This window comes from Hippopotamus amphibius, chromosome 6 (genome assembly GCF_030028045.1).
Source record: "Hippopotamus amphibius kiboko isolate mHipAmp2 chromosome 6, mHipAmp2.hap2, whole genome shotgun sequence".
Taxonomy (NCBI): domain Eukaryota; kingdom Metazoa; phylum Chordata; class Mammalia; order Artiodactyla; family Hippopotamidae; genus Hippopotamus; species Hippopotamus amphibius.
In genome coordinates this window covers 38,322,600-38,346,564 of record NC_080191.1, presented here as the reverse complement: position 1 = coordinate 38,346,564, position 23,965 = coordinate 38,322,600, and the positions used below count along the sequence as shown (strand labels likewise).

General features: G+C 35.4%; 1 protein-coding gene across 6 annotated transcripts in view; it reads left to right on the top strand.

Moving 5' to 3' along the window:
* Nucleotides 1–3,257: 3,257 nt before the first annotated feature.
* The window catches only part of MED23 (mediator complex subunit 23), an 80,587-nt gene continuing 59,879 nt past the window's right edge, over nucleotides 3,258–23,965 (top strand). For 4 of the 6 annotated variants that reach the window (XR_009054449.1, XM_057740387.1, XM_057740388.1 and 1 more), the window contains exons 1-15: nucleotides 3,265–3,494; nucleotides 3,851–3,882; nucleotides 4,041–4,128; nucleotides 6,219–6,343; nucleotides 7,792–7,903; nucleotides 9,321–9,419; nucleotides 10,146–10,247; nucleotides 10,698–10,767; nucleotides 12,073–12,185; nucleotides 13,537–13,632; nucleotides 14,194–14,211; nucleotides 19,284–19,484; nucleotides 21,063–21,206; nucleotides 22,326–22,471; nucleotides 23,459–23,704. Coding sequence is in view for 5 of the 6 variants with exons in the window: in XM_057740387.1 (XP_057596370.1) it covers nucleotides 3,447–3,494; nucleotides 3,851–3,882; nucleotides 4,041–4,128; nucleotides 6,219–6,343; nucleotides 7,792–7,903; nucleotides 9,321–9,419; nucleotides 10,146–10,247; nucleotides 10,698–10,767; nucleotides 12,073–12,185; nucleotides 13,537–13,632; nucleotides 14,194–14,211; nucleotides 19,284–19,484; nucleotides 21,063–21,206; nucleotides 22,326–22,471; nucleotides 23,459–23,704 (1,640 nt within the window). In the remaining variant the exon portion in view is untranslated. Of the gene's footprint in view, nucleotides 3,495–3,850; nucleotides 3,883–4,040; nucleotides 4,129–6,218; nucleotides 6,344–7,791; nucleotides 7,904–9,320; nucleotides 9,420–10,145; nucleotides 10,248–10,697; nucleotides 10,768–12,072; nucleotides 12,186–13,536; nucleotides 13,633–14,193; nucleotides 14,212–19,283; nucleotides 19,485–21,062; nucleotides 21,207–22,325; nucleotides 22,472–23,458; nucleotides 23,705–23,965 lie in introns of all 6 variants that reach the window. The other 2 variants (XM_057740385.1, XM_057740389.1) reach the window with 2 other exon arrangements.

Sequence of the window (23,965 nt, the reverse complement as noted above, 5' to 3'; positions counted from 1 at the left end):
TCTTCACTAGTTAAAGTTGATCATTCAAAAAAGGTATGTTTTGTTAGGAGTTGGCCACGATAGTGGCATATAAAAAAATACAATCTCAATAAAATATTAGCAGATAGAATCCAAAAATATATAAAAAGGATAGCATATCATGACCAAGTAGCATGTATCCCACGGGAGCAAAGTTAATTTAGCATTTTGATGGGGTTCAGGGCAGGCTGCCCCAAGATGTGCCACTCTGGCATGCTGAAAAGACTCAGGAAGAACCTTTGAACATCCCCCCACTTATTGCCTAAAAGAATTTCAGATAGAAGACCTGTTTTAAATTGAACAGAAGATATGCAATATCTGCACACTATATTAAAATATGAACTAGGTGTGGTAGACAGGGAGGAACCTACCAAGGCTGATTAGATCAAAGTCCTATCTGTGTTTCATTGCCTCTAGATGGCCCAGCAAACATTTGCTTACCAAATATTAATTCTTTCCATCTTCCTGTGAATACCTTACTTCCCTTTGAAGTCCTAGACCCCTACCTTCTTCTCCCTAGTCCAGAATAATAAACATACCTCATCTTGCCTTACTGTCTTTAGAATTCTTCATGTTTATGAGGATTCCCTGTATATGCATAACAAATTTGATTTTTCTTCTGTTAATCGGCCTTATGTCATTTTAATTGTCATCGAAAAGAACTAAGAGGAGAAAGAAGGGGAAATTCCCTTCTCCCACAATTCAAAGCCCCATCAATTAAATCCATCACATTAACAGAATAAAGCTGAAAAATCTCAATAGAGGCAGAGAAAATATTTGACAAAATTCAGTATCTATTCACTATAAAAACTCCCAATACACTAGGAATAGAAAAGAACTCCTCACTCTGAGGAAGAGCATCAATGAAATAATAAAGTCAACGAAAAACCTACCACTAGCACTAGACTTTATGGTGAGAAGTTTAGTGTGTTCCCCTAAGATCAAGAACATGGCAAAGATATATGTCCTCACCACTTCTTTTCAACTTTGTACTGCTGAAGGTCCTAGCCAGTACAGTAAAGCATGAAACAAAAATAAAGGAAGAAGTTAAGTTGGAAAGGAAGAAGTAAAACTGTCCTATTTACAGATGACCAATTATGGACATAGATGATTCTAAGGGATCTATAAAAAACTACTAGAACTAAAAAGTGAATTTAGTAAGGTCTCAGGATTAATGACCAATATCCAAAGATCAACTGTATTTCTATATGTTAGCAATAAATACTTGAAAATAGAATTTTTAAAATGCTATTTGAAATAGCATCCCCCCAAAACCCACATAAAATACATAAGATTAAATTGAACAGAAGATATGCAATATCTGCACACTGAAAACTACAAAAGATTTGTTGAAAAAAATAAGACTAAATAAATGAAGAGATCAACCCTGTTTGTGGACTAAAAGATTCAACATTGTTTAGGTATCAATTATCCCCAAATTACACTATAGATTCAATTTAATCCCAATCAAAATCTCAGTATCTTTTGAAATAAACTGATGAGCTGATTCTAAAATTTATATGGAAGTTCAAAGGATTTAGAATAACCAAAATAAGCTTGAAAAAAATTTGGACAACTTAAGCTACCCTACTTCAAGACTTACTAATTAGCTACAGCAACTGAGACAATATGATATTGGCATAAGGATAGACACATAGATCAAAAGAAGAGAATAGAGAGTCTAAAAAGAGACCCATACTAATAGAAGACAATTCAATAAAGAAAGAAAGGTTATTTCAACAAATGGTTCTGGAACAAATGGATGAAACTAGAGGTATGAGTCATCCTTTGGTAAAATTCCTTTCTATGAACATGTGAAACTACAAAACAAATTATCTGGTGAGACTAGCATTCACATTCCAAAATAAAGAAATCAAAAAAAAGAAAGGGGTCACATGGGTCCCAAGCAAGTCTGAGACCTGGCAGGGAAAATTCCACTAGATTTTAAGACTCAAGAATAATTCTCTTTAGCTTGAGGCTCTGTCTTCTAGGCCCATCAGCCCTAGGCAGCAGCCATGACCCCTCTGGAAAAGAGGAGGAGACAACTCTGCCCCACCCTAATACACATGCACACACCATCTACAAAAATTAATTCAAGATGAATCATGGATCTAAATATCTATACTATATATCTACACTATCTATTGGTCCTGACCAATATCAAGATTAGCTGGCATTTGCTGAGAATATATTGATTTGGAAACACAGAGCTGAAACATGGAAATCTGCTAGATAGTAAATGAAATCTGTCTTAGAAGTGAATCTGATTAAAGGTAATCCACAATAAAATAATCTGTTTAGCATACAAAGAAGAACAATCGATTGCTACCGTATTTGGATTTTAATAATTCTGGCTCTGTCACCCTTCTGTAACAGCTTGGACATTCTGCCAAAGACACTCTGCAATACAGTTCATTAAATATCTAACACCATGTCTAGAACCGAGGAAACAGATTTATCAATATTTCATAAATGAAGTCCTCTACTACTTATGCACAGAAGTGTTTTATGAGGATAAAGAAGAGACCCCTAAATCTGCTTGAAGAATCAGAGAAAGTTTCCACAAAAATGTCAAACTGATGCCTGAAAGCATACAGGCGTGGGAGGCACACCACTCAGTGTATCTGCTCCAACCACCAGTGAATGGACCTTCTTCTTAGTCACCCTTCTCCACCCCAACCCACCACTAAAGAGGCTATAGGTATTCAATAATTGATAAATATTATTTTTAGATGATTATAACTGAAAACAGTAGATATTATTCGATTATTTTAATTAAAAATCAATAATGATGGGTTCATTCATTTTTTTTCAACCTTCACTGAAAGCCTGCTGTGTTTCTGGCACTGTGCAAGGCACTGAGGTTACCATAGTTGAGAAGACATGGTCCCTGTCGCCAAGAAAAGTGCAGGTCCAACTCTTGGCTCCAGGCTGCTGACGGAGCCCCAGAAGGTCAGCAGCTCGCAGATACCAGGCTAACCCAGGTTGCAGGAGGAGCACCGGGCCTCATGTTTTTTTGCTGCCTTGTGTGCAAAAGCGTTAGCACCAAGCAGGAAGCAATTCCCGCTTCAGCCGGCAAGTGGCGGTCTGCAGCCAACAGAGCCTCCGGGTGATTTAGGCTCGAGGCTCCACTTGGGGGAGCTCTCGCCTGGCTCGCAGGCCGCATTTCTCCACAGGCGGAACCATCTGGCTGGGTCCCTGGTTTCTGCGGGTTTCGTAATCTGCGAGCACCCAGTGCTCCCGGTTTCCGTACAGCCTCCGGTTGTGTGCTGGGCCTCGGAGGGGACGTTCTCAGCTGGGCGCCTGAGGCGGAAACCGCCGCCGGCGAGCTGAAGTTTCTTACTGGCGTCTCCGGCCCTCTGCCCCTCCACTGCCGGAGCTCGGCCAGACCTGGGCCGCGCGCCTAGTGTCCAAGCAAGGCGGGGGCGATGGTCCAGATGGAGACGCAACTGCAGAGCATTTTTGAGGAGGTGGTGGTGAGTGAAACGGCCAGGGATCCTGGGCGATGGCTGAGCCGGGGGTGGCTCGGGGGCAGCGGCTCAAGAAACCGCTCCCCTCCCTCTCCCCCACCGCTTCTTTGTTGTGACACCGTGTGTGTGCAAGGGTTGAGAGATTCTCAAACTGCTGTCACAGGCAAAGCCTCCTTCGAAATCCACAAACACCCTTTGTTACGGGCCAGGCAGGCAGGTATTGTTTGTTTCTGCTCGGTGCTGATTAAGGTGACTTTGCCCTATGTTGCTTGTATTATTTGCTCGGGGAGGCCCCTCCCCTGCCTTTAAAAACAAAAAATCACATCATTTACCTTTTTCTTTCTTTCTTTTTTTCTTAACAGAAAACGGAAATTATAGAAGAGGCTTTCCCTGGGTGAGTGTATGCATGGCAGATTTTTGTGTTTTTACCTGAATGTATCTTTGTAAGATTTTATTTAGGTCTGTCTTGGAGGTTTATAAGATCCACTGTTTTGGTTATGTTGAATTACCTTTTTAAAACTAGTGGCAAATAATGCGATTTTTGTTTTTTAGCATGTTTATGGACACCCCTGAAGATGAAAAAACAAAACTAATTAGCTGTTTGGGGGCCTTCAGACAGTTTTGGGGTGGTCTTTCTCAGGTGAGCACTGCATTTTTAATACCCTCAGCTGATGATTTTTGACCCCGTCTTTTTTTACATTTCCTTCGATGTTGCTGTTAAGGTCTTTCTGGAAAAGGAGAAATAAAATGGTCATCATCTTTTATTTGTCTATTCTGATTTCCATTTGTTTCAATTTGTATTCTTCCAGTAGAAAATCTGTATTGACAAATCAGGTCGACGACAGCACAGTGTGAGTTGTTTTTGTAAACCACTCCCAAGTTAAAGTATATAAAACCATTTTCATCCTATTCTGATTTATTTGCTGCACTTCAAAACAGCTGTGTTAGGGATTTTAATGGATAAAAATTTCATTCATTTACTCAACAAAGGAACTGGCCCAGCATTGATACAAAGACACTATGATAAAGATAATATAGAAAAGACACAAAGAGGTCACAATAAGGATACAAAGATACTATAATAAAATTGAGGAAAGAAACAGTAAAACTTAGTAACAAAGAACATTCACCCCAAAAATGAAGCCTTGAAAAAGACAAAATGTGTGATCCTTGAAGAGCTCATGGTCCAGTAGTACATTATCTTCTCATGGTGCATCATACATAGGAAAATGAGAACTGTTTGCAGTTGAGCCTCTGGTGGTTAAGACTTGCTACTCAGACATGAATCACATAGTTACAATACATTCATTTTTTAAATTTCTTTTAATTATTTCCTAATAGATAATATATTCATATGGTACAAAATGCAAAGGGTACCAAAAGTTGGACCCAATGAGTAATCTGCCTTCCTTCTCTCCTAGCTTAATCGCTTGTTTCTTCTTCTGTCTGCAACCAGTATTCCCAGTTTATGTTTCCTTTGAGAAGTGTTTTATGCATAGAATCATTTTTATAGAATGTTCATATGCCATGTATACTATTCATTAGCACCTTTTTTTCTCAATATTAAACAATTCTCAAAGTAATGCTACATCAATCCATTAAGAGTTACTTCTGCCTTCCTTCCTTTCTTACTTTCTTATAGCAGCATAATACTCTATTATATGGCTGTACCTTCCTTTATTTCATCAGTCTCCTACCAACTGACAGGTTGCTTCTTACTTTTTCACTTTAAATAATACTATAATGAATAGTTTTCTGCATGGGACACAGAATAAACTTATAGTATTGCTGGGTCAGAGGGTATGTCTATGTGTAGTTCTTATAGAAATTGCCTAATGGCTTTCCATAAGGGTTTTACCAAAACGATTTATACTCCCGCTAGCAATGTGTAAGAGTATCTATTCCCTAGAACTTCAGAGTGGCGTATTAATGAACTTTATGATATTTGCCGATCTAAAACATGAGAAATTTTATCCTACTGTGGTTTTATTTTGCATTTCTCTGAATGATGTTGAACATTTTTCTGGCATACTTTAATTTTTTAATAATTCACTGAACATTTGATGAGTTAAGATATGGCCCTTCAAGAATTTTATGGTCTAACAGAGGAGCCAGGAAGAAAATAAGTATTTCTAAATCAGCATTATATGTTCACGAGGTGCTTGAGGGACAGTCATACCACAGAGGAACAGGACATTTTGAGGATATCCTAGAAGATAATCTTTGATTTGGGCACTACAAACTTAAAGTTTTTCAAGACTAGAAATTGGTTATGTCATTAGATTCGTAACTGACTGGGCTTAGGGATTCGATTCACTAAACTCTCATGAGACTGATGTACTAATTCATAGTGGAGTTTTCCCCCAGTGACAGGAATATTTATATCTGCCATTAAGGGCACTGCTTACAATGCCTTACACACTCTTTGCTAGAGTTTTCTATTGATCGTGAATATGTTAATAAAATCATACTCTTTATGGAGGTCCCATGCAGTAAAAATAGTGGAAGTTTAATCCATGTAATTGTATGATTTTAAGCTTGCTATAACTCAAGTACTAAATCTGAATTTTTTTCAGTTTTTTTTTTTTTTTTTAGAATTTGCTTTCATCTGTGAATTTATAATGGAGTATCTCATTCATAGTTTTGATATACTCCCAGGTACTATTAGCTATTTGTTAGTTACAAAATATAAGTTTAGACCTAAAATGTAATCATTTTCTGATTTTCCAGGAATCTCATGAACAGTGCATCCAGTGGATTGTTAAATTCATTCACGGCCAGCATAGTCCTAAAAGAATTTCTTTTCTTTATGACTGCTTAGCAATGGCGGTAGAGACTGGTCTTCTTCCACCCAGGTATGTTTAATGGTGAATATGAGCAATCTAAAGAATTTTTTATTAATGTTTAGAAATTGATTGAGGTTGTTGTTGTAAAAGGATAAGGGAATGAAGAAGAAAGATGCAACAAGAAATCCCTCGTAATATCTCAGTTTTAATTTCTAGGATGCAATATTCTTAGAATTGTATACTTACAATGCTCAAAACTAGGCAAACTTTGCCTTTCAGCCCAGGGACTAAAATCATTCACGTTGACAAGCTTGTTCCAGTTAACTTTTGTTCTTTTTGTTATATTCACTAGTTTGTTGTATTTTTTAGATTGCACATATAAGTGATATCATACAGTATTTGTCTTTCTCTGTCTCGCTTATTTCACTTTGCATAATTCCCTTCAGGTCCATCCACGTTGTTGCAAATGGCAAATTTTCATTCCTTTTTATGGATGAGTAATATTCCACTGTGTGTGTGTGTGTGTGTGTGTGTGTATGTGTGTGTGTGGGTGGCACGTCTTCTTTATCTCGTCATCTGCTGAGGGACACTTAGGTTGCTTCCATAATTTGGCAATTGTAAATAATGCTGCTGTGAACATTGGGGTTCATGTATCTTTTTCAGTTTAGTGTTTTTATTTTTTACAGCTACATACCCAGGACTGGAATTGCTGGGTCAGTTCCAGTTAACTTTTACTGCATGATGAATTACACCAATACTTTGTGGCTTAAAACAATAATCATTTTCTTATTAACATTCATGATTATAGTGTTTGACTGGGCAAGTAGCAGGTAGTTTTTTCTCAGGTCTCATGATTGCAGTCAGATGGTGGCTAGGACTGCAGTCATGACAGGTTTCCCCATTCATATCTGGTGAATGATGCCTGGCTGTCATCTGAGACATCTGGCACTATTGGCCAGGACCTACATATGCCTTCTCTGTGTGACCTGGACCTTCTCGCAGCACAGTGGAGTCCAAGAGCACGCCTTCATAAGAGAGCTAGGCAGAAGCTTTATCGCCTTGCCTTGAAAGTCATACAGCATCCCATTTGCCAGTCTTAGGCCTGCCCAGATTGAGGGGTAGAGAATGACATTGATACGCTTCATGGGAGGAGTATCAGTGTCACGTTTTAGAAGAGCATGTGGGATCGAAAGTCTTATTGCAACCATCTTGGAAAAATACAGTTTGACACAAACTGGTAAATGGTAAACATTTAACCAATAGTTTTTGGTACATTTCTTTCTAGTAAAAATATAATGTAATTAATATTATTTAGTTCTACTTTGTGTTTAGTCTTTCATTTAATAAAAAATGTAAAGTACTATATGTAATTTTTGGAAAGTATGTTTTAAAAATATGTACCTTTATGAAAACTACTTACTATGACAAATATAATATCCAGAGTACGCAGACCTTGGCTATTAGATAACTTGCAAAAATTCTGTCTTATAACTGGAATGGGTATTCCTTTTTTCTAGGATGGTTTGCGAATCCCTGATAAACTCTGACACACTTGAATGGGAAAGAACACAGCTTTGGGCCTTAACATTTAAACTGGTTCGGAAAATAATCGGAGGGGTAGATTACAAGGTATTTTTTCCCTAATTATTCAACATAAAAAGTAATAGTTGTCAGATGTGATTAATTTTTCAGTGTATATATCTTAATTTCACATGGTAGAAATGAAATGGAAGCATTTACAAAATCTGTCTTTTTTTGTTGTATTTCCTAAAGGGATTTAAAATTGCTGTGTTTCCCACAGCTTCTCTGCTCCCCTCCCAAGATTCTTAAAAAGGCAGGTAGCTGATAAGTTTCCCTGACAAGTAGGGAGGTCATCAAGCAGGCTCTGGGTCCCTTCATGCCACAGATCTTATGATGTTGGGGCCCCTTTCCAATAATGAGAAGGGATGTAGGTATCAGCTGATGAAGGGAGCAAGTCCTACTTCACCTTGACCTCCCTTGGCACATGTCCTGCCTTAACTGGTATCTTCAGCACTTTGCTCTTGACCAAAAACAACAGCATACACTCTCTAATTGTGTCTCATAATACAACTCAGGAGCACCATAGCTGCAGAATCTTCTGCTTCATTCAAGCCACTTTCATAATTGCCCTTTTGGAAAGACTTGTCAGTTCCTGACCATGTGCTTTATGTCTGTATTTTTGATAATCTAAAATGACTTAATTGGTAATTACTGGTTTGAATCATGATTTAATGCAGAATTAATTCTAAGAAGCTTTTTCTGATGATTTTCTTTCTACTTGTACTTCACTTCCCTTAGCAGGATAATATGTAGTTTTTAACCTCCTTATTTATTTGTATGGTGCTTTATAATTGTAATTATGAGTCTACTTTCTTTCATGTATATGTTTTGTCTGTGTTTTTTACGAGATTGACCACATAGTTTATACTATGGAATGAAACTTATCTATATAGCAGATCCTGCTCTGAAATAATGCAACTCGCAATAAATATGAGTAGGTGACCAGTTAACAGAATGGCCTTATTGGATAAGTTTGAGGGATTAAAGTATGTGATAGATGATGAGAAAGGGGAATAAAATTAGAATATGCAAATGGAAGGAGCAGAAAAGGTCATCTGCCAGAAAGTTTAATATTATTGTCCATGTTTTCAGAGTATTTTCAAGTTATATTCAAATATATTTCTGTCTGTTAAGCTCAAACTAAACTTTTTGGACCCTCATAGTAATAGAAATTCTTCTTATGTTATGAAGGTCAAAAAAACAGAGTGTGGAAAGTTTAATTTTTATTTATAAGTGACTTTCTTTGTTCTTTCATATTGCAAGCCATTCTTTAGAATTCTGCTTTGGAACATGACACTTGGGTTAATATTAGGGGTTTGAATGTTAGCTCTGGTTCAGAAAAATTAAAAGTGTGACCTTACGGGTAACATTTTTTTTCTGAGTGTATAATCTTAAAACTTTTAGATGTTTCAACTAGCATCAGGGACAGTTTTAAATTTTAACCTATGACTTTTTGTTATATCAGGGTGTTCGAGATCTCTTAAAAGTGATTTTGGAGAAAATCTTGACAATTCCCAATACAGTGAGCTCAGCTGTTGTACAGCAGCTTCTAGTAGCAAGAGAGGTAATTTAGACATTTCTGCAATTCATTGATCATATCCTTAAAAAGTCTAGTTTTACATAGTTCTGTGCTTTTAAAACTTATGGTAGTTTGCAAAATGTTCCATTTCTTTGCTTCTACAAAAATCATGTTTTAAAGATGCTATTTCACTTTCATTGTATTTCAAGGGGAAATTTTATATTTTAATTAATTCATAGTTTTTAATTATGAAAACAATATTGATATTAAAGTATTTTCAACCATTATAAGACATCAGCCTGGGACTTCCCTGGCAGTCCAGTGGTTAAGACTCTGTGCTTCCAATGCAGGGGATGTGGGTTCAATCCCTGGTTGGGGAACTAGGATCCTGCATGCCGTGCCACACAGCCAAAAATAAATTAATTGATTAATTAAAAAAAAAAGATGTCAACCTGTGGACCACTTAAAAGATCTTTATGCTTTGTAACTAATGTTGCAAGAATTGTTACTTTAATCTATTGCCTTCCTAATGGAGTCTATCAATATTTAATGCGTTTTCAATGTTATTATCAGCAATCATTCTATTGTTTATTAATCTTCACTTTTAGATATTCATACATAAATGAATTTTTATGCTACAGTTTAAGCCCAATGAATCCATGAAATAATATCTCTACTTTTTTAATACAATTGTTGTTGCTCTTGTTGCATTTAAAGGGCTTATCTGTGGGACTAGTCAAAATAATAACATTACCCTTTTATTTTTCTTAGGTTATAGCATATATCTTAGAAAGAAATGCTTGTTTATTACCGGCATATTTTGCAGTCACAGAGATCAGGAAACTATACCCTGAGGGAAAGCTTCCACACTGGGTAAATCTGATATTTTCTAAAAATGTTTAATAGAAATTTTTTAAAAATCATTATAGTAATCTGATTTTTTGTGTGCTTATTTTTTTAATGGCCACTTTATGCTTAGATAATACACAGTTTTTTATTATGATGATGTATTTCTCTGATTTCTCTGCTGTCCTATTGAGATACTTTTATATCATGTGATAAAATACACACAGCTTCATGAAATAGCTAAGAACATGGTGGTATGACCTAGCTTAATTCAGGGATAAATGAACTGGTAAGTAATTGTTTGGAAGGAAGCAAAAGAGAACTAACCTTTGAGTAATTGTATATGCCAGGAATTGTACTAAATCTTTACATATTATCTCATTTTATGTAAATGACTCTTGTGTTCAGAGCAGTTTTGATTTTATTTTTATACTTATTTGTTTTCTGTTTTTCCTGTTTTGTTTTGTTTTGTTTTAGTTACTTGGAAACCTGGTATCAGACTTTGTGGATACCTTCAGGCCCACAGCAAGGATAAACTCCATTTGTGGTAGGATTATAATTTAAAATATACTAAATAGTACCTGGTTTTTAGTGACCTGACTGTTGAACAAAGTTAATGGGTGGTATCTTATACATGTCTTAGTGACTTGTCATTTTAATATAACTCTAGGAGCTTAATAATGGCCTTTTATTTGCTTCAGGTACTTTGTGTGTTGAGTATAGGGAAGGAAAAGCAACTGTCTGGAGTGGGTCTAAGCTTCAGACAGAACCGTTCTAGAATATGTAGTTCCTGGTGATTAGAGGGAAATTTAATAGGCTAGTAAAGCACCATAGATTCTCTAGGCACCTGAAAGTCTCAGTAGATCTGTCCCTCTCTGGCTACAGTATACAAGATTATCTGACTCTCTCAGCCCATACCAGTTCACACCTGTGCTCTGTATTTTGTTTATTTTGTTTTCCATTTTTTCATGTTTGTTAGATTCTCAGAATTTTCTTTTAAAAATAAGCATGTAATTTGCAATTTTCACAGTGCTCATATATATTCCTGAATTATTTCTAGAAATCATGGTGGCCTCTCAGAACAGTCTGGGAATATAAACATTGTTTAGTCAAAGACCAAGTTTTTAGCACTTTCTGTAAGTTGTGTGCTGTTCTGGACACTGGAAATAAAAAACTAAACTGACACTAGGCGGATAATTCTTAGGCTTCTAGCTTTTGTAACTGAATGGATACTGACAATATTTAATGAATTATGGATGTGGTGCTGGTTTGAGAAGGATGATGGTGAATTTAGTTTGCTATGTTGAACTTGAGGTGCCTGTGGGACATCCCAGTGACCGTGTTTATCAGGCATTTGGGTACATGAATTGGTTGATGGTCATATACTACATCTAAGGCCTCTAGGAATATCATGTTTAAAGTTACTCAGGTTGACCCTAAATTAAAGATCTGTAAACTTTTTCTGTGAATGGTGATGTAACAAATATTTTAGGCTTTATGGGCTATACAATCTGTTGCAACTACTCAACCCTGCCATTACAGTGCAGAAGCATCAGTGTTCCAGTAAAACTTTACAAAAACAGGTGAATTTTGTCAATGGGTTGTAGCTTGCTGACCTCTATCCCTAAACAGGCGCAACACTTGTGAGCTTGAAAGGCCTATACAAATGGGTCTTTAGCCATCTGGGCTAAATATAATCAAAGGAAATTCCAAAACTTCTATCTAATTAAAACATATTTTAAGCCAGTGTCTGGTTCAGCATAGATATTCATTAAACATTTGCAGAGTGAATGAAGGACCAGGTATTGCTATGTTCACATTTATTTAGAAACATTTTTTGTAATACATACAGGCCGTTGCAGCCTTCTGCCAGTTGTAAATAACTCAGGCGCCATTTGTAATTCATGGAAATTGGACCCTGCAACTCTCCGCTTTCCTTTGAAAGGCCTTTTGCCGTATGATAAGGTATGTTGCTAAATATGATGGAATTTTTGATCCATCTGAGAGTCTTCATCCTGGATTATATGATGTGTAATTCTAAATTGTCTCTTCATAGACTTAAGAAGTAAATATTTACAAAAGATAGTTTTTAGTTTATCATATGATTTTATTATCCAAGTATAGCCTGTAGTTTGGGCTATTGCAGGTGTTTATGTTCCCCTGGTCCACATCTGGCAAAGCACTTGGTGTTAGAAAATTGAATTTTTAAATTAATTCTTTGTTCTCACTTTTCTTTTACAAAGCAAGGACCAAAAATGAATTTGCAGTCTCTAAAATTTGAGCAGTGAACCTCCTTTTTGTTAGATTTTTTCCAAAGCGGAGAGGTGGGGGAGGACAATAGTAGAGTAAAAATTTCTCAAAGGAAAAAAATCCACAAATATCCATAAAATGAAAATATGAGATATAGACATAAAGCCATAATGGAATATGACAGATTTATTTTATTATCTTGGGGTTTGGAGTGGTGACAGCAGGGTATGGAAAGGGCAAGATCGTTTTCATGCAAATGTTTCATGTCAAAATGATGGAAAGAGTGATTAGGAAACTTGTGCAAAAGTGAGGAGTGTAAAATAGTGCAACTAAGGTGACAATTCTGGGCTCTTGACATATTAGCAAAGCTTTGGAAGATGAAGCAGTGGTAAACTAAATGGAATTTGCAATCTTGATAGCAATAATGAAAACAGATAAACTTATTGTGTGCTTATTATGCGCCAGGCACTATTTTAAGAACTTTATTTTGCAACAACCTTTATTCTTAACTGTCATCTTAATATTTCCATTATCTAGATGATGAAACTGAGACACAGAGTGTGGTAGTAACTTGACTAAGGCCCCACTTTTAGGAAATAGTATAGTCAGGATTTGAATTCATATAATCTGATTCGGAATCTACAGTCTTAACCCTGTGCTATCAAGTCGTTTGTCCTCTCCGAATTTGGAAATGATGTTTCTGTTTACATTTGTAGGAGAATGATTAGAAACTACTTCCATTCCTCTTTGATTAGATTTCTGGGCAAAAATTCCTTTCTTTAGAGTGATGCTTAAGACTTTCAAGTGACTGTAGCTGAAGGCATTTCTAAGTTTTCCTCTATGACCTTGGGCAAGTCCCTTCACCTCAGTTACATCATTTATCAAATGAGGGATGGGAACAGGTTAATTGTAAGCACTAAAATCCTATGATTTTTTTCCACTAGATACTGCCTACTATGTGAAGGTAACAAGTGCCTTTAGATGATTTTTTGATCCCAATTTCAAATTATTTGAATTAACATTAACTTTGATCTTGAAGCAGTAATTTTCTTTATTTTCTTTAAAGGATCTGTTTGAACCACAGACTGCTTTGTTGAGATATGTTTTGGAGCAGCCTTATTCCAGGGATATGGTCTGCAATATGCTAGGTTTAAATAAGCAGGTACTGTACTGTGCTGGAAACCTAGTAAATTCTGCATAGAATCTGCACTATTCTTTTCTCTTTTCTTTGCTAAAGCTAACTGAGCAAAACAGTTAAGAACTATTTGGTGATTTTTTTTAATATGTGGTTTATTAAACAAGGTATTGTTCCTCTCATTTATATATTGCTTTAAGAGTGTTTAAATTAAAAAAGGAGATATTTTAAAAGTTGGTTTATTTTGCATTGCTTTTTTTTCTATAAGGCCAGTTTCAAGTACACCTTTTGCCAGAGAAACCTACACATGACTTAACCATAATTTTTTACTTTTTTTGTTGTTTGGGTGTCTATTTTTATAACCCTTGGTATTTTCAGCATGGCCTCAATTGCTGATTTTTTTTTTTTTTTTTTTTTTTTTTCTCTTTTTGGTGTATGTTTGTTTTTGGTGGTTTAACATGTGGGAGGGTTTGTGCTGACTCTGGGTTCCTTGAGGCTGGCCTCATAGTCACTGTTTTGTCTTTTCTTTTTTTCTTCCTTTATTTTTGTTCTGTCCTGTCTTGTCCTGCCCATCCTCCAATGCTCTAGACCTTGAACATTGCTCAGGTATGTTCACAACCTTACTGTTGTATTGTGACTAACGATACGCTGGCCGCTTTGTAGCCACTGATTTCATTTAGAGAATACATGTATGGTCGGGGCTTGAAATTGGCAGGACCATGCTGAGACCAAGGCCACTAAAACGAATTTCTTCTTGGGATATGAGAGTTGTTTTTGGTGGATTGTTTTTGGTTTTGGTTTTTGGTGTGTTTTTTTTTTTTTTTTTTTTTTAATATTCTTTTTTTTTTTCCTTAATCAAATCAAGAGACAACACCTGGCATGTGATAAAGCCTGTCACTTTTTTGATGCGTTGTTTTTCCTTCCCACTCCATTTTACTGTTTTTCTTACTTTAGGGCTAAAGCTAGCCTGGTGGAATTTTCAGAGATGGAAAGATTTGTGGTGGCCTTTATCTTTCCAGATTATTAAAACATAAACAAACAACAACATCAATAAAAATACTTAATGTTGCTTTGCCTAAAAACAAAAATTAAAAACAAAACAAAAAAAGAGGAAAAAGCACTTTAACAGAGATATGTTACTTTTAAAAGTTGGAGTGGTAAGCTTTACATGGGGAAGTTTTTTTGGAAACATGGAGATTGACTAAGAAATGTCACACTCTTAGGTGACCCCACACCTGCTTGACAAACACCCTTCTTTGTCAGTCTTTGCCAGAAGTGTCCTCCTCCTGAAGTGAGTGCCTCTGAGTTGAAGTCCACCTATGGCAGGAGGAACACGAAACGGCCAAACTTTATAAGCCAAACTCTTACACAGTCCCAAGTCTGTTCCAGGACTTTTCACCTTTGAACTTTTAAGCAAAATAGTGGTTCTAATTATTTTTTGTTAAAAATTTTTGAGCCCAACATGTTAAAATAGACCAGCTTTTTGATTTTAAAAAGATGTTCTTGTCTAGGTTATATAAAATAGCGTTGCTGTTTGCAATACTATAGTGAAGGTTGTGCCAGTGCTTCCATTTATAAAGCCCTATTTTTAAGGACATATAGCTTGGCCATAAAACTTGCTCAGTGTTGAAACTTTGCATGCCAAACCTCACCCTAGTAGCAGTATCTCTTTTATTATTTTAAGTTTTTTCTTCTGAAAAATTTACCAAGTCTCCTTGTTTGGACAAGCCTTTGTTCATGTGAAACTGAAACTGCTTCACACCACAGTATCTGACAGTTACCTCACATAACCTGTCAATGTGACATCTTAAACACCAAGTCATTTACTCTGATCAGCTTTCACTTGAATTAGAGGTAAGTATTCAGTGAACTTTGAAAGAATGCTTCATGCTATGTCTTAAAACTAATTTTTGCAGTGAACTTTAAGGCATACTTGACTCAGTTTTCTTTGCAGTTTGGTGAATAAATGTACCCATGGTCATTTGAGCTGCAAGTACCTTCCCCCAGATACCTCTAGCCATCCTTAGCTTTTTGCTTTTGGGGGGCAGCTCTTCTCAAACTAGAAATTGACAAAACTTGAAGGGTATTTCTGATCTGATCCTTTCAAAAACAAGTTTCAACCTAAAAAAAGTTTATGACTAAGACATAAATCCGTAAAAAATAAAGTTTATAATGGAAATGCTGACAGAACATTATTAGTATTGATCCCACTGTAGTGTAAACATTGTCAGAAGTTCACAATTCATCATTAATTGTTTTGATAGAAAATTCTGTAGTGAGTGGACTTGTAGTTGCAAGATATATGCTGAATTGATGTGATATATTATTTTTACCACCTGGAGAGTAGGGAGAAAATGAGAGTACACTGTATAAGAAGCATATGATTAAAAATAAACGAGCTATCTTATCACATCTTTTATTATTACAGAACTATATCCTGCACTATACTTTCTTATCCTTTCTCTAGCAATGCAATAATTTACTTAAAGCTTTGAAACCTTGTAAGAGCTGTCCATATTGCATTTTCCAGTAGGAATTGGGCTACGGTATTTTATTCTAAAATCGGTTGTGTTCAGAAGGTCATAAATAGCCCAGTTCTGTGACCAGCAAGGTAGAGTGTTCACAGTGGGAGAATCCTGTTTTGTGTGTTTGCAAAAGAGTTTGTATTCTTTCTACTGAATAAGAGCATTGCAAAGCAGATTCAGCTCCTCAAGCTCTTATGTGGTGGTATATGAACGCTTGCTACCCTGAGACAGTGAAATACTAGATTAATCACTCAGTTTATCCTTAAAAGGCACCATTGTAAGTGGTATTAACTGGTATGGGACTTCAGTTCTGATTGGTAGAATATGATAAATGACACGCAAAGGGATTTTTCTTCCCAATTTGTCCTGAATAGATACTGCTTTAAAGTTGATTTCTAGCACTGAAATAATGATTTTAAATTAACTTACGCCCACCTAAGTAAAATCTGTTAAAATTGCACCACATAAGCAGTACCAAAACTGTTATATGAAAATGTCAGGGGCCACTTAGTATAGGATATGGTTACTAAGACTGAAAGTGTTATCATTTGCTATTTTAAATAGTGGTGGGAAAAAATCAGGGGCATGGGTAGGGGTTAATGTTAATATTTCTCTTAATGCCTTGTGCCTGATTTTCACCTTTTACCAAAACTGAAAATTTAAAATAAGTTTCCAATACAGTTTGAGCTATTATGCAGAAATTGTTAAAATACTGAATTTAGATTCTTATTGTTAACACAGGCTTTAACTAAACATGCATATACATATGATGTAAACTAATTCAACCTATATGCCTCTATGTTGAAGTGTTAAATTTATGAAAGCTTTCAGCAAGTTGTGAATAGCTATAGACGTAGCATCCATTGGCTAACAGAATTATCACAGCCTATGATTGATAGCTAGCCTTTATTCACAAATCATTAAACTTTCATTTGTTCCACTTTATAAAAATTTTGTGGTGGAGAGTCTTAATTTTAATATACTTATCTTTAAGCAGTTGAAAACTAAAGCAAAACTTACACTAAGGTAGTTAGCAGTACAGATCATTTTATATTCCAGACTTTTCCCCTCTTTTTTTTTTTTTTTTTGTATTATTAAAATTGGCAAGTAAAAAAGTAACATGTTTAAGCTATCTCTAAACTTGGTTTGAGAACTAACCTTGGATTAAACCAAAAACACCTGGGAAATATAGAGTTAATTCTGATAGATGTTCTGCTACCCTTAGACTAACCAGAGCATTTGGCACCATAGAGATTCCTGACTGGTTTAATTATTAACAGAAAATTTGGGGTAATCCTGAGTCATGGTGTATATTGAAAGATCATCAGCTTTGACTGTAAATTTCCTAGTTGTTCTTACTTTGCCAGAAATCTTAGTATTTTTGGTTTTCCTCTAAGTCATTAACTATATGACCATCAATCACTACACTCCTAAAAATATGTAGGTAAAAATCCAGTTCTTTAAAACAAATAGCTAATACTAAAAAGGGAAACTCAAAAATGACCCAGATGCTAAAAACCAATTTTGTTTAGTTTATTCTTTTTTCCTGAAGCAGATTGATGGAAGACCATCACGGATGGAGGAATAGATGACAAATTGGTTAGTTTCCAAACTAGAAGCAAAAATTCCTACTGGAAATCTTGGCTTTACTTCTTTTCACAAATTTTTCTGACTCTTGTATACTTTGAATGATCTCGCTCTAAATTTGTGTTGTCTGACACATTTCTTAGGTTGTTGGTGGTTGGCAGAACTAGTGAATTTCAAGCCCTGTACACAGTAGTTTTGCATGCTGATTTAAGAAATAGTTTGTAGTGTTGTCTGTTGCACTTTGCTCTGCTTCATAATGATAATTACATTTGGAGGAAAAGTACTGTAGTCCCAACTGGTGGTGTTAATATTGCTCTTCGTAAACCTGTAATGTGATTGAACTGTGATCATGGCATTGTGTTTTTGGAAAAAATATGAAACAACCATTGATGCTTACTGTTTTGGATAGATGTTTGTTTTATTTGCATGCTTTAAGAAAGTGCAGCTATATTGGAGCTTTACAAGTTTGGAGCTGGCAAAAAGCATGCAAAAGAGGGGATGCTCTTCATTATGTTTTGTTTTTTTCCAAATTTGTCCCCATTTTGCATTTTTCCCCTAAATTTAAAGAAATCATATCCCTTTTTCATGGCAAAAGACTAATAATCACATTTAAAGTTTATAGGGAAAGCATCTGTATTAGTATTGTATTCATTAGAAAGGCTTCCAACTGCCTGGCTATAAGTCATATAACGTATTTTATTAAAATTATGAAAATGGCTTAAAATATGGCTTAACATATTTCTTTTGGTAAAAGTACATTTTTTAAAATCACTTTAAGAAGCATAAATCTTTTTGCCTCTAGAAAGGGAAGTTGCATTTTCATTTTTAGTGTTTAAACAATTCTTTTTCTTGTTTTAGATTTTTAAATAGTCTAATTTAAAATTAAAGCTGCATTATGTTTGGCTTCTAAGAGGGAAGAGCAGAGATTTATCTTTGAGATCAACGTTTTTTTTCTTTTTTCTTTTTTCTTTTTTTTTTGTAGAGGAATTTTTCATTTCAGTATCAGATCAATACCACACACTGAAAAACAGACATTGAGTAATCTGGCAGCTATTAGATATACCTCTGTATATAAAGTTAGTGTAAACTTGTGGTGATTACTTTTAAATAAATAGATCACACACTGCTTTGTTTGCTCTCCTGTCATAATATTTGATTCCTGGAAATCCAAGGTTTTCATATTTTGAGTTAGATTACAAAATTAATACTGTTTTCCCTATTTCATATGTCTTTTAAATGATCTTTGTTCAAAAAATAAATAACAGAATTTTCTACTGTGTAGTAGTGCCCTTTGTCAAATTGGAACAATGATGTCTGTAGTGAAAGTCAAAAGTTAATGGGAAGCCTGTTTTGTGTGAGACGTGAAAAATAATTTTTTATGATACTCATCCTCCATGATAATGTAACATGATGCAGCTTTAATAGACTAAATCTAACCTTAACTTTCTAAGTTCAACTTCATTCCATGCTTCTCAGCCTCTTGTTACAATTAATGCCCATTAACTGGTAATTTCTGAAACTAACCGGGAGGCTTTTGGAATACTGTATTTAATCTCTGCCCTACAGCACAAGCAGCGCTGCCCTGTGCTAGAGGACCAGTTGGTGGATCTGGTGGTTTATGCCATGGAGCGATCCGAGACCGAGGAGAAGTTTGATGATGGGGGAACAAGCCAACTCCTCTGGCAGCATCTCTCGAGTCAGCTCATTTTCTTTGTGCTTTTCCAGTTTGCAAGTTTTCCACATATGGTCCTTTCTCTTCATCAGAAGGTAAGTACCACAGCCTTTTTTCAGAGCCACTTTACCTGCTGATTAGTATGTTTTAGACTGGTATGGACATTACCTAGTAAACAGAAGTTCTGAACCCTGATTCCTGTTTTGTTCAGTGCTTTTATGGTTTCTTAATTTTTCACTTTCTTGTCACTGCAAAACCTGGATTCACTTATTCATTCCACATATTCACAGTGCAAGGACCAGGAGAAACAAAATGAAAAGGCACTAGTGTAGTACCCTCAAAGAGCTCCTTACTGGTGGGAAGATATAGGTATAAACAATTTGATTATAATATTATACTTCACATAATGGAAGCATGTGTCCTTGTAATAGGAATGAAAGAGAATAGTCCCTATTAAAGACATCAGGAATGGCTTTATCAATGGGATCTTAAAACTGTTACTTGAAAGACAAGTAGGAATTTGCCAAGAGGAAAAGATAGGAAAGTGTTTCCATCACAATAAGATGGTCATTTGGAAAGGGACAGAAGTGTGTGATAACTGGAAAGAAAAATATAAAAGGGAAAGTGTTGGTGAGATGAGGAAAGCAGGAAGGTAAGAGCAGACATGGAGAACCTTATATGGCCCTGTGTTTGTTCTAAGGAGTTCAGTTTACTTTGGGAAGCAAATGGGGAAGGGAATGACATCATCATATACAAGTTGGAAAAATTACTGCTAATGACTACATGTAGGAAGACAGTGATGTAGAGCTGAATGGAGCCAAAATCAGAGGCAAAGAAATTAGTAAGGAAGCTGTTCCAGTAGTCTGGGTGAGAGATGCTGAAGGCCTAAACCAGGACAGAGAGGAGCCAGAAACCAGGTATGCCAAGAGGTGAATAGGACTTGGTGACAATAGGTGACAGAGGGAGTAACAGGAATCTAGGATCACTCACTCATTTCTGCTTTGTCAGTGAATCAAAGAGTTGGATCGTGAATCCAAAACAGGGAGTATGAGTGGAAGTGGAAGTTTGTGGGAAGGGTTGGTTTTAGGCATAAGGCTTCAAACACATAGAATGGGAATAAAATAAGTGTTGTTATATCTATAACATCTTGATAGCCTAGATTATTTGGGGAAGTATTTTCATAAGAGTTGTTAAAATCCTTTCAACCACCGCTTACCCATCACCCCTATCACCACCATTGGTTTCTGTTATAATCTACACAAAACCAGGAAAAGTGTTTTTGATAACCAGTCCTTGAGGAGTAAAAAAAAAAAAAAAAAAAAAATTTAATCCTTTTCGTGTAATACAGTACTCCTTGTGTTTTGATGAAGTATTTTTAGTAATATTCCCGTATTAAACTTGATTCTCATGCACACATGATCAACTTAATCATGTTCTAAAACATTTAATTTTTGATATGCATTGTCTTGGAAGTCAGGGAGAAAACATATAATATTAAAATAATTTAAAAGGCTTTGCTGGGTGTGCCTTGAGTGGAGACTAAGTAATAAATGCCAAAGTTATATGCTAACTTTCTAAGAACAAGATTTCTCTCTTTTTTTTTTTCCTTTAAACTTTACTATATTTGTTTCTTTAACTGGCTGTGTAGATGTGTATTTAAACATCTTTTACAGTTAGCAGGGCGAGGCCTGATTAAAGGCAGAGATCATCTGATGTGGGTTCTCTTGCAATTCATTTCTGGAAGTATTCAGAAAAATGCACTAGCTGATTTTCTCCCTGTCATGAAGCTCTTTGACCTTCTGTACCCTGAAAAAGAAGTAAGTTTTACTAAATAGTTAACAACATGAAAAAAAAATAGTTAACAGTGTGATTAGAATTATGTCTAATTTATGTTTAAGGATTTTAGTGTGATTTTGTGAGAAGAGCATGGGACTTGAAAGCTGGAAACATGGTTCTCTTCCCAGTTTTTGTGACAGCTGTGATCATGGGATGGACGTTCAGTCTCTCTTGACATTAGTTTACTCCTATGTAAAATGAAGAAATAGAGCTAGATTATTTCTGAAGTTTATCTTAAATCATAGTCAAACATCTATATGGCAAGCTCTTTCTCTGCGTTCTAAAGAGGTTTACAATTTTTAAAAGCATGAAACTTAATCTATACACACCGAATGATCAGGTGATGTCAGTATCTGTTAATATCTTTTTTTGGTTGTTTGCCAATTGTGTCACACTAGTGTTTTATTATATAAGGTGTTTGAGTAAAATATGATATATATTGATGATTGCCACTTTTCAGAAACATTTTATTATGGAAATTTTAAAATGCACAAAAAATATAGAGTAAATGGAAAAAGAAACTCCTGTGTACTCATCACCAGGAAATATTCATATTTCATCTTTCTTCCCATCTTTTTTTGTTAATGCTGGATGATTTTAAAGCAAATTCCAGACAGCCCTGTCGTCTCACCCATCAGTGCACAATGTGTTTGATGCTACTCGTTTAGGTTGCATCTCTCTTACATGTTCGTGAAGAGCATACATGCGGCTTCTAGAAACTCTCCACTCATATTCATCACACTCAGCAAGTGATGATAGGGTTAATTTTTTTCCATCATGTGTTTAATTTTTAAAGAATAAAAATTTAATGATTATGAATGCTATGTGGCAGTAGGAAAAGCTTGACTAAGCACCTGTGGATTTCTGTTATTTTTTTGGCAAGTAAAAATAGTCTTGTAATAGTTTCAGTATTTGATAGCTGAAAAACAAAATTTGATAGCTGTTAGATCTTCTGATTTGTGTTATTGAACAGCCAAAGGACAATTGGAGCTAAATTGATACAGTATATTTTAAAGAGATATAGCATAAATGGATTACTAAAATATATATAATTCGTTAATTCTGCTCTTTCTTATAATATGCAAATTGTTCTTTTTTAGTTTATCCCAGTTCCTGACATTAACAAACCCCAGTCAACTCATGCCTTTGCAATGACCTGCATTTGGATTCACCTCAATAGAAAAGCCCAAAATGACAACTCCAAGCTACAGATTCCAATACCTCATTCCCTAAAGCTTCACCATGAGTAAGTTGTTTGTAACTTGACAGTTCATTTTCTTAATTTAATAAATAGTGGGTTGTAGACTTAACGTTGGTCTCAGTGTTTATGTGAAGCATGGAAATCTTTCCACATCCATTGGAGGTTAAGGGTAAATATTTAATTTGTATGTTATAACTAAGAGAACCTGATAAATACCTGCAGCAGAAAGCAACTAGAAGATTAACCAATCCTGTTTATATGTATGTGGAGAGATATATATATGTGTATATATATATATTTTTTTTTAATTTTTCGGTCTGATCTTTGCTTTTACATGTTTTACCTTAGTTAAAATACTTAATTTCCAAAAGTGTGTGAAAATGTTTCAAAATTTCTTAAGTACTTGGGATTTGAGCATGATCTGACTGAGATATCTTTCACTTCCTGGGCTGCCAGGGTTGATTGAACTGTTCTGACTGGCATGCTCCCTTACATCCTTTCCAAAACTGTGATTACTCAAAGAAGATGCCTTTTTTAAGATAGGACCGGACTTCCGTCAGGGGTGTTCGGAATAGCTGAACTTCCCATCTAGACCTTCTGAAAAGGACCAAGTGTCAGATCTCTTCACAGGCGACTAGGGCAGTCAGGCTTCACATTTCATTTGGCTTTCATTTTATGAGATACTCCTTAACCGTTTTTTCTTAGTGACATCTTTAATGAAGGCATATTATTGTACTTAAGCAAATAGATAGTAAATAAAAGCCTAGTTCATGAATCTGTGAGTTATTTCTTCATTGTCTGAATCCTAGTGCAGTTTATGTAGTACATACTTAACAAATAACCATTCATTGTTCACTTATAATTACTTACATTCTTTCTGAAATGCTTCTCAAACCTTTTATAGATGCTAACACTCTGTTTTGGGCAGAAACTATAATACCTATAGAAATAAATTAAACTTTTTTAAAAATGCAGTTTACCTTTCTGGAAATTATTTGCACTTTTTTCTGTTTATGGAACTTGAAATTTTAGGTTCCTACAGCAGAGTCTTAGAAATAAGAGTTTACAGATGAATGACTATAAGATTGCCCTGCTGTGTAATGCATACTCTACAAATTCAGAATGTTTTACCCTACCCATGGGAGCTCTGGTAGAAACTATTTATGGAAATGGAATTATGCGGATACCCCTGCCTGGAACGAGCTGTTTGGCTTCAGGATCTATCACTCCCTTACCAATGAACCTCCTGGATTCACTGACAGTTCATGCCAAAATGAGGTATGTCCCTTTTTATATATTTGTTCCTGTGTCACAGAATTGATATCAGCATAGTAGTAGAGACTTGATTTCATGATTATGTGTGTTTATTTTATGGCCAGGTATATTTTAAAAAACCTTTAGGTTTATTATATTGCAAAAATGGTATTGTTTATTATAGGAACTCTGGAATATACATATAAACCCAACGAAAATGAAAATAGTTGCTATAATCCCTCAATGAGAAATAAGCATTATAAAATTATGTTTATGTATATTCTG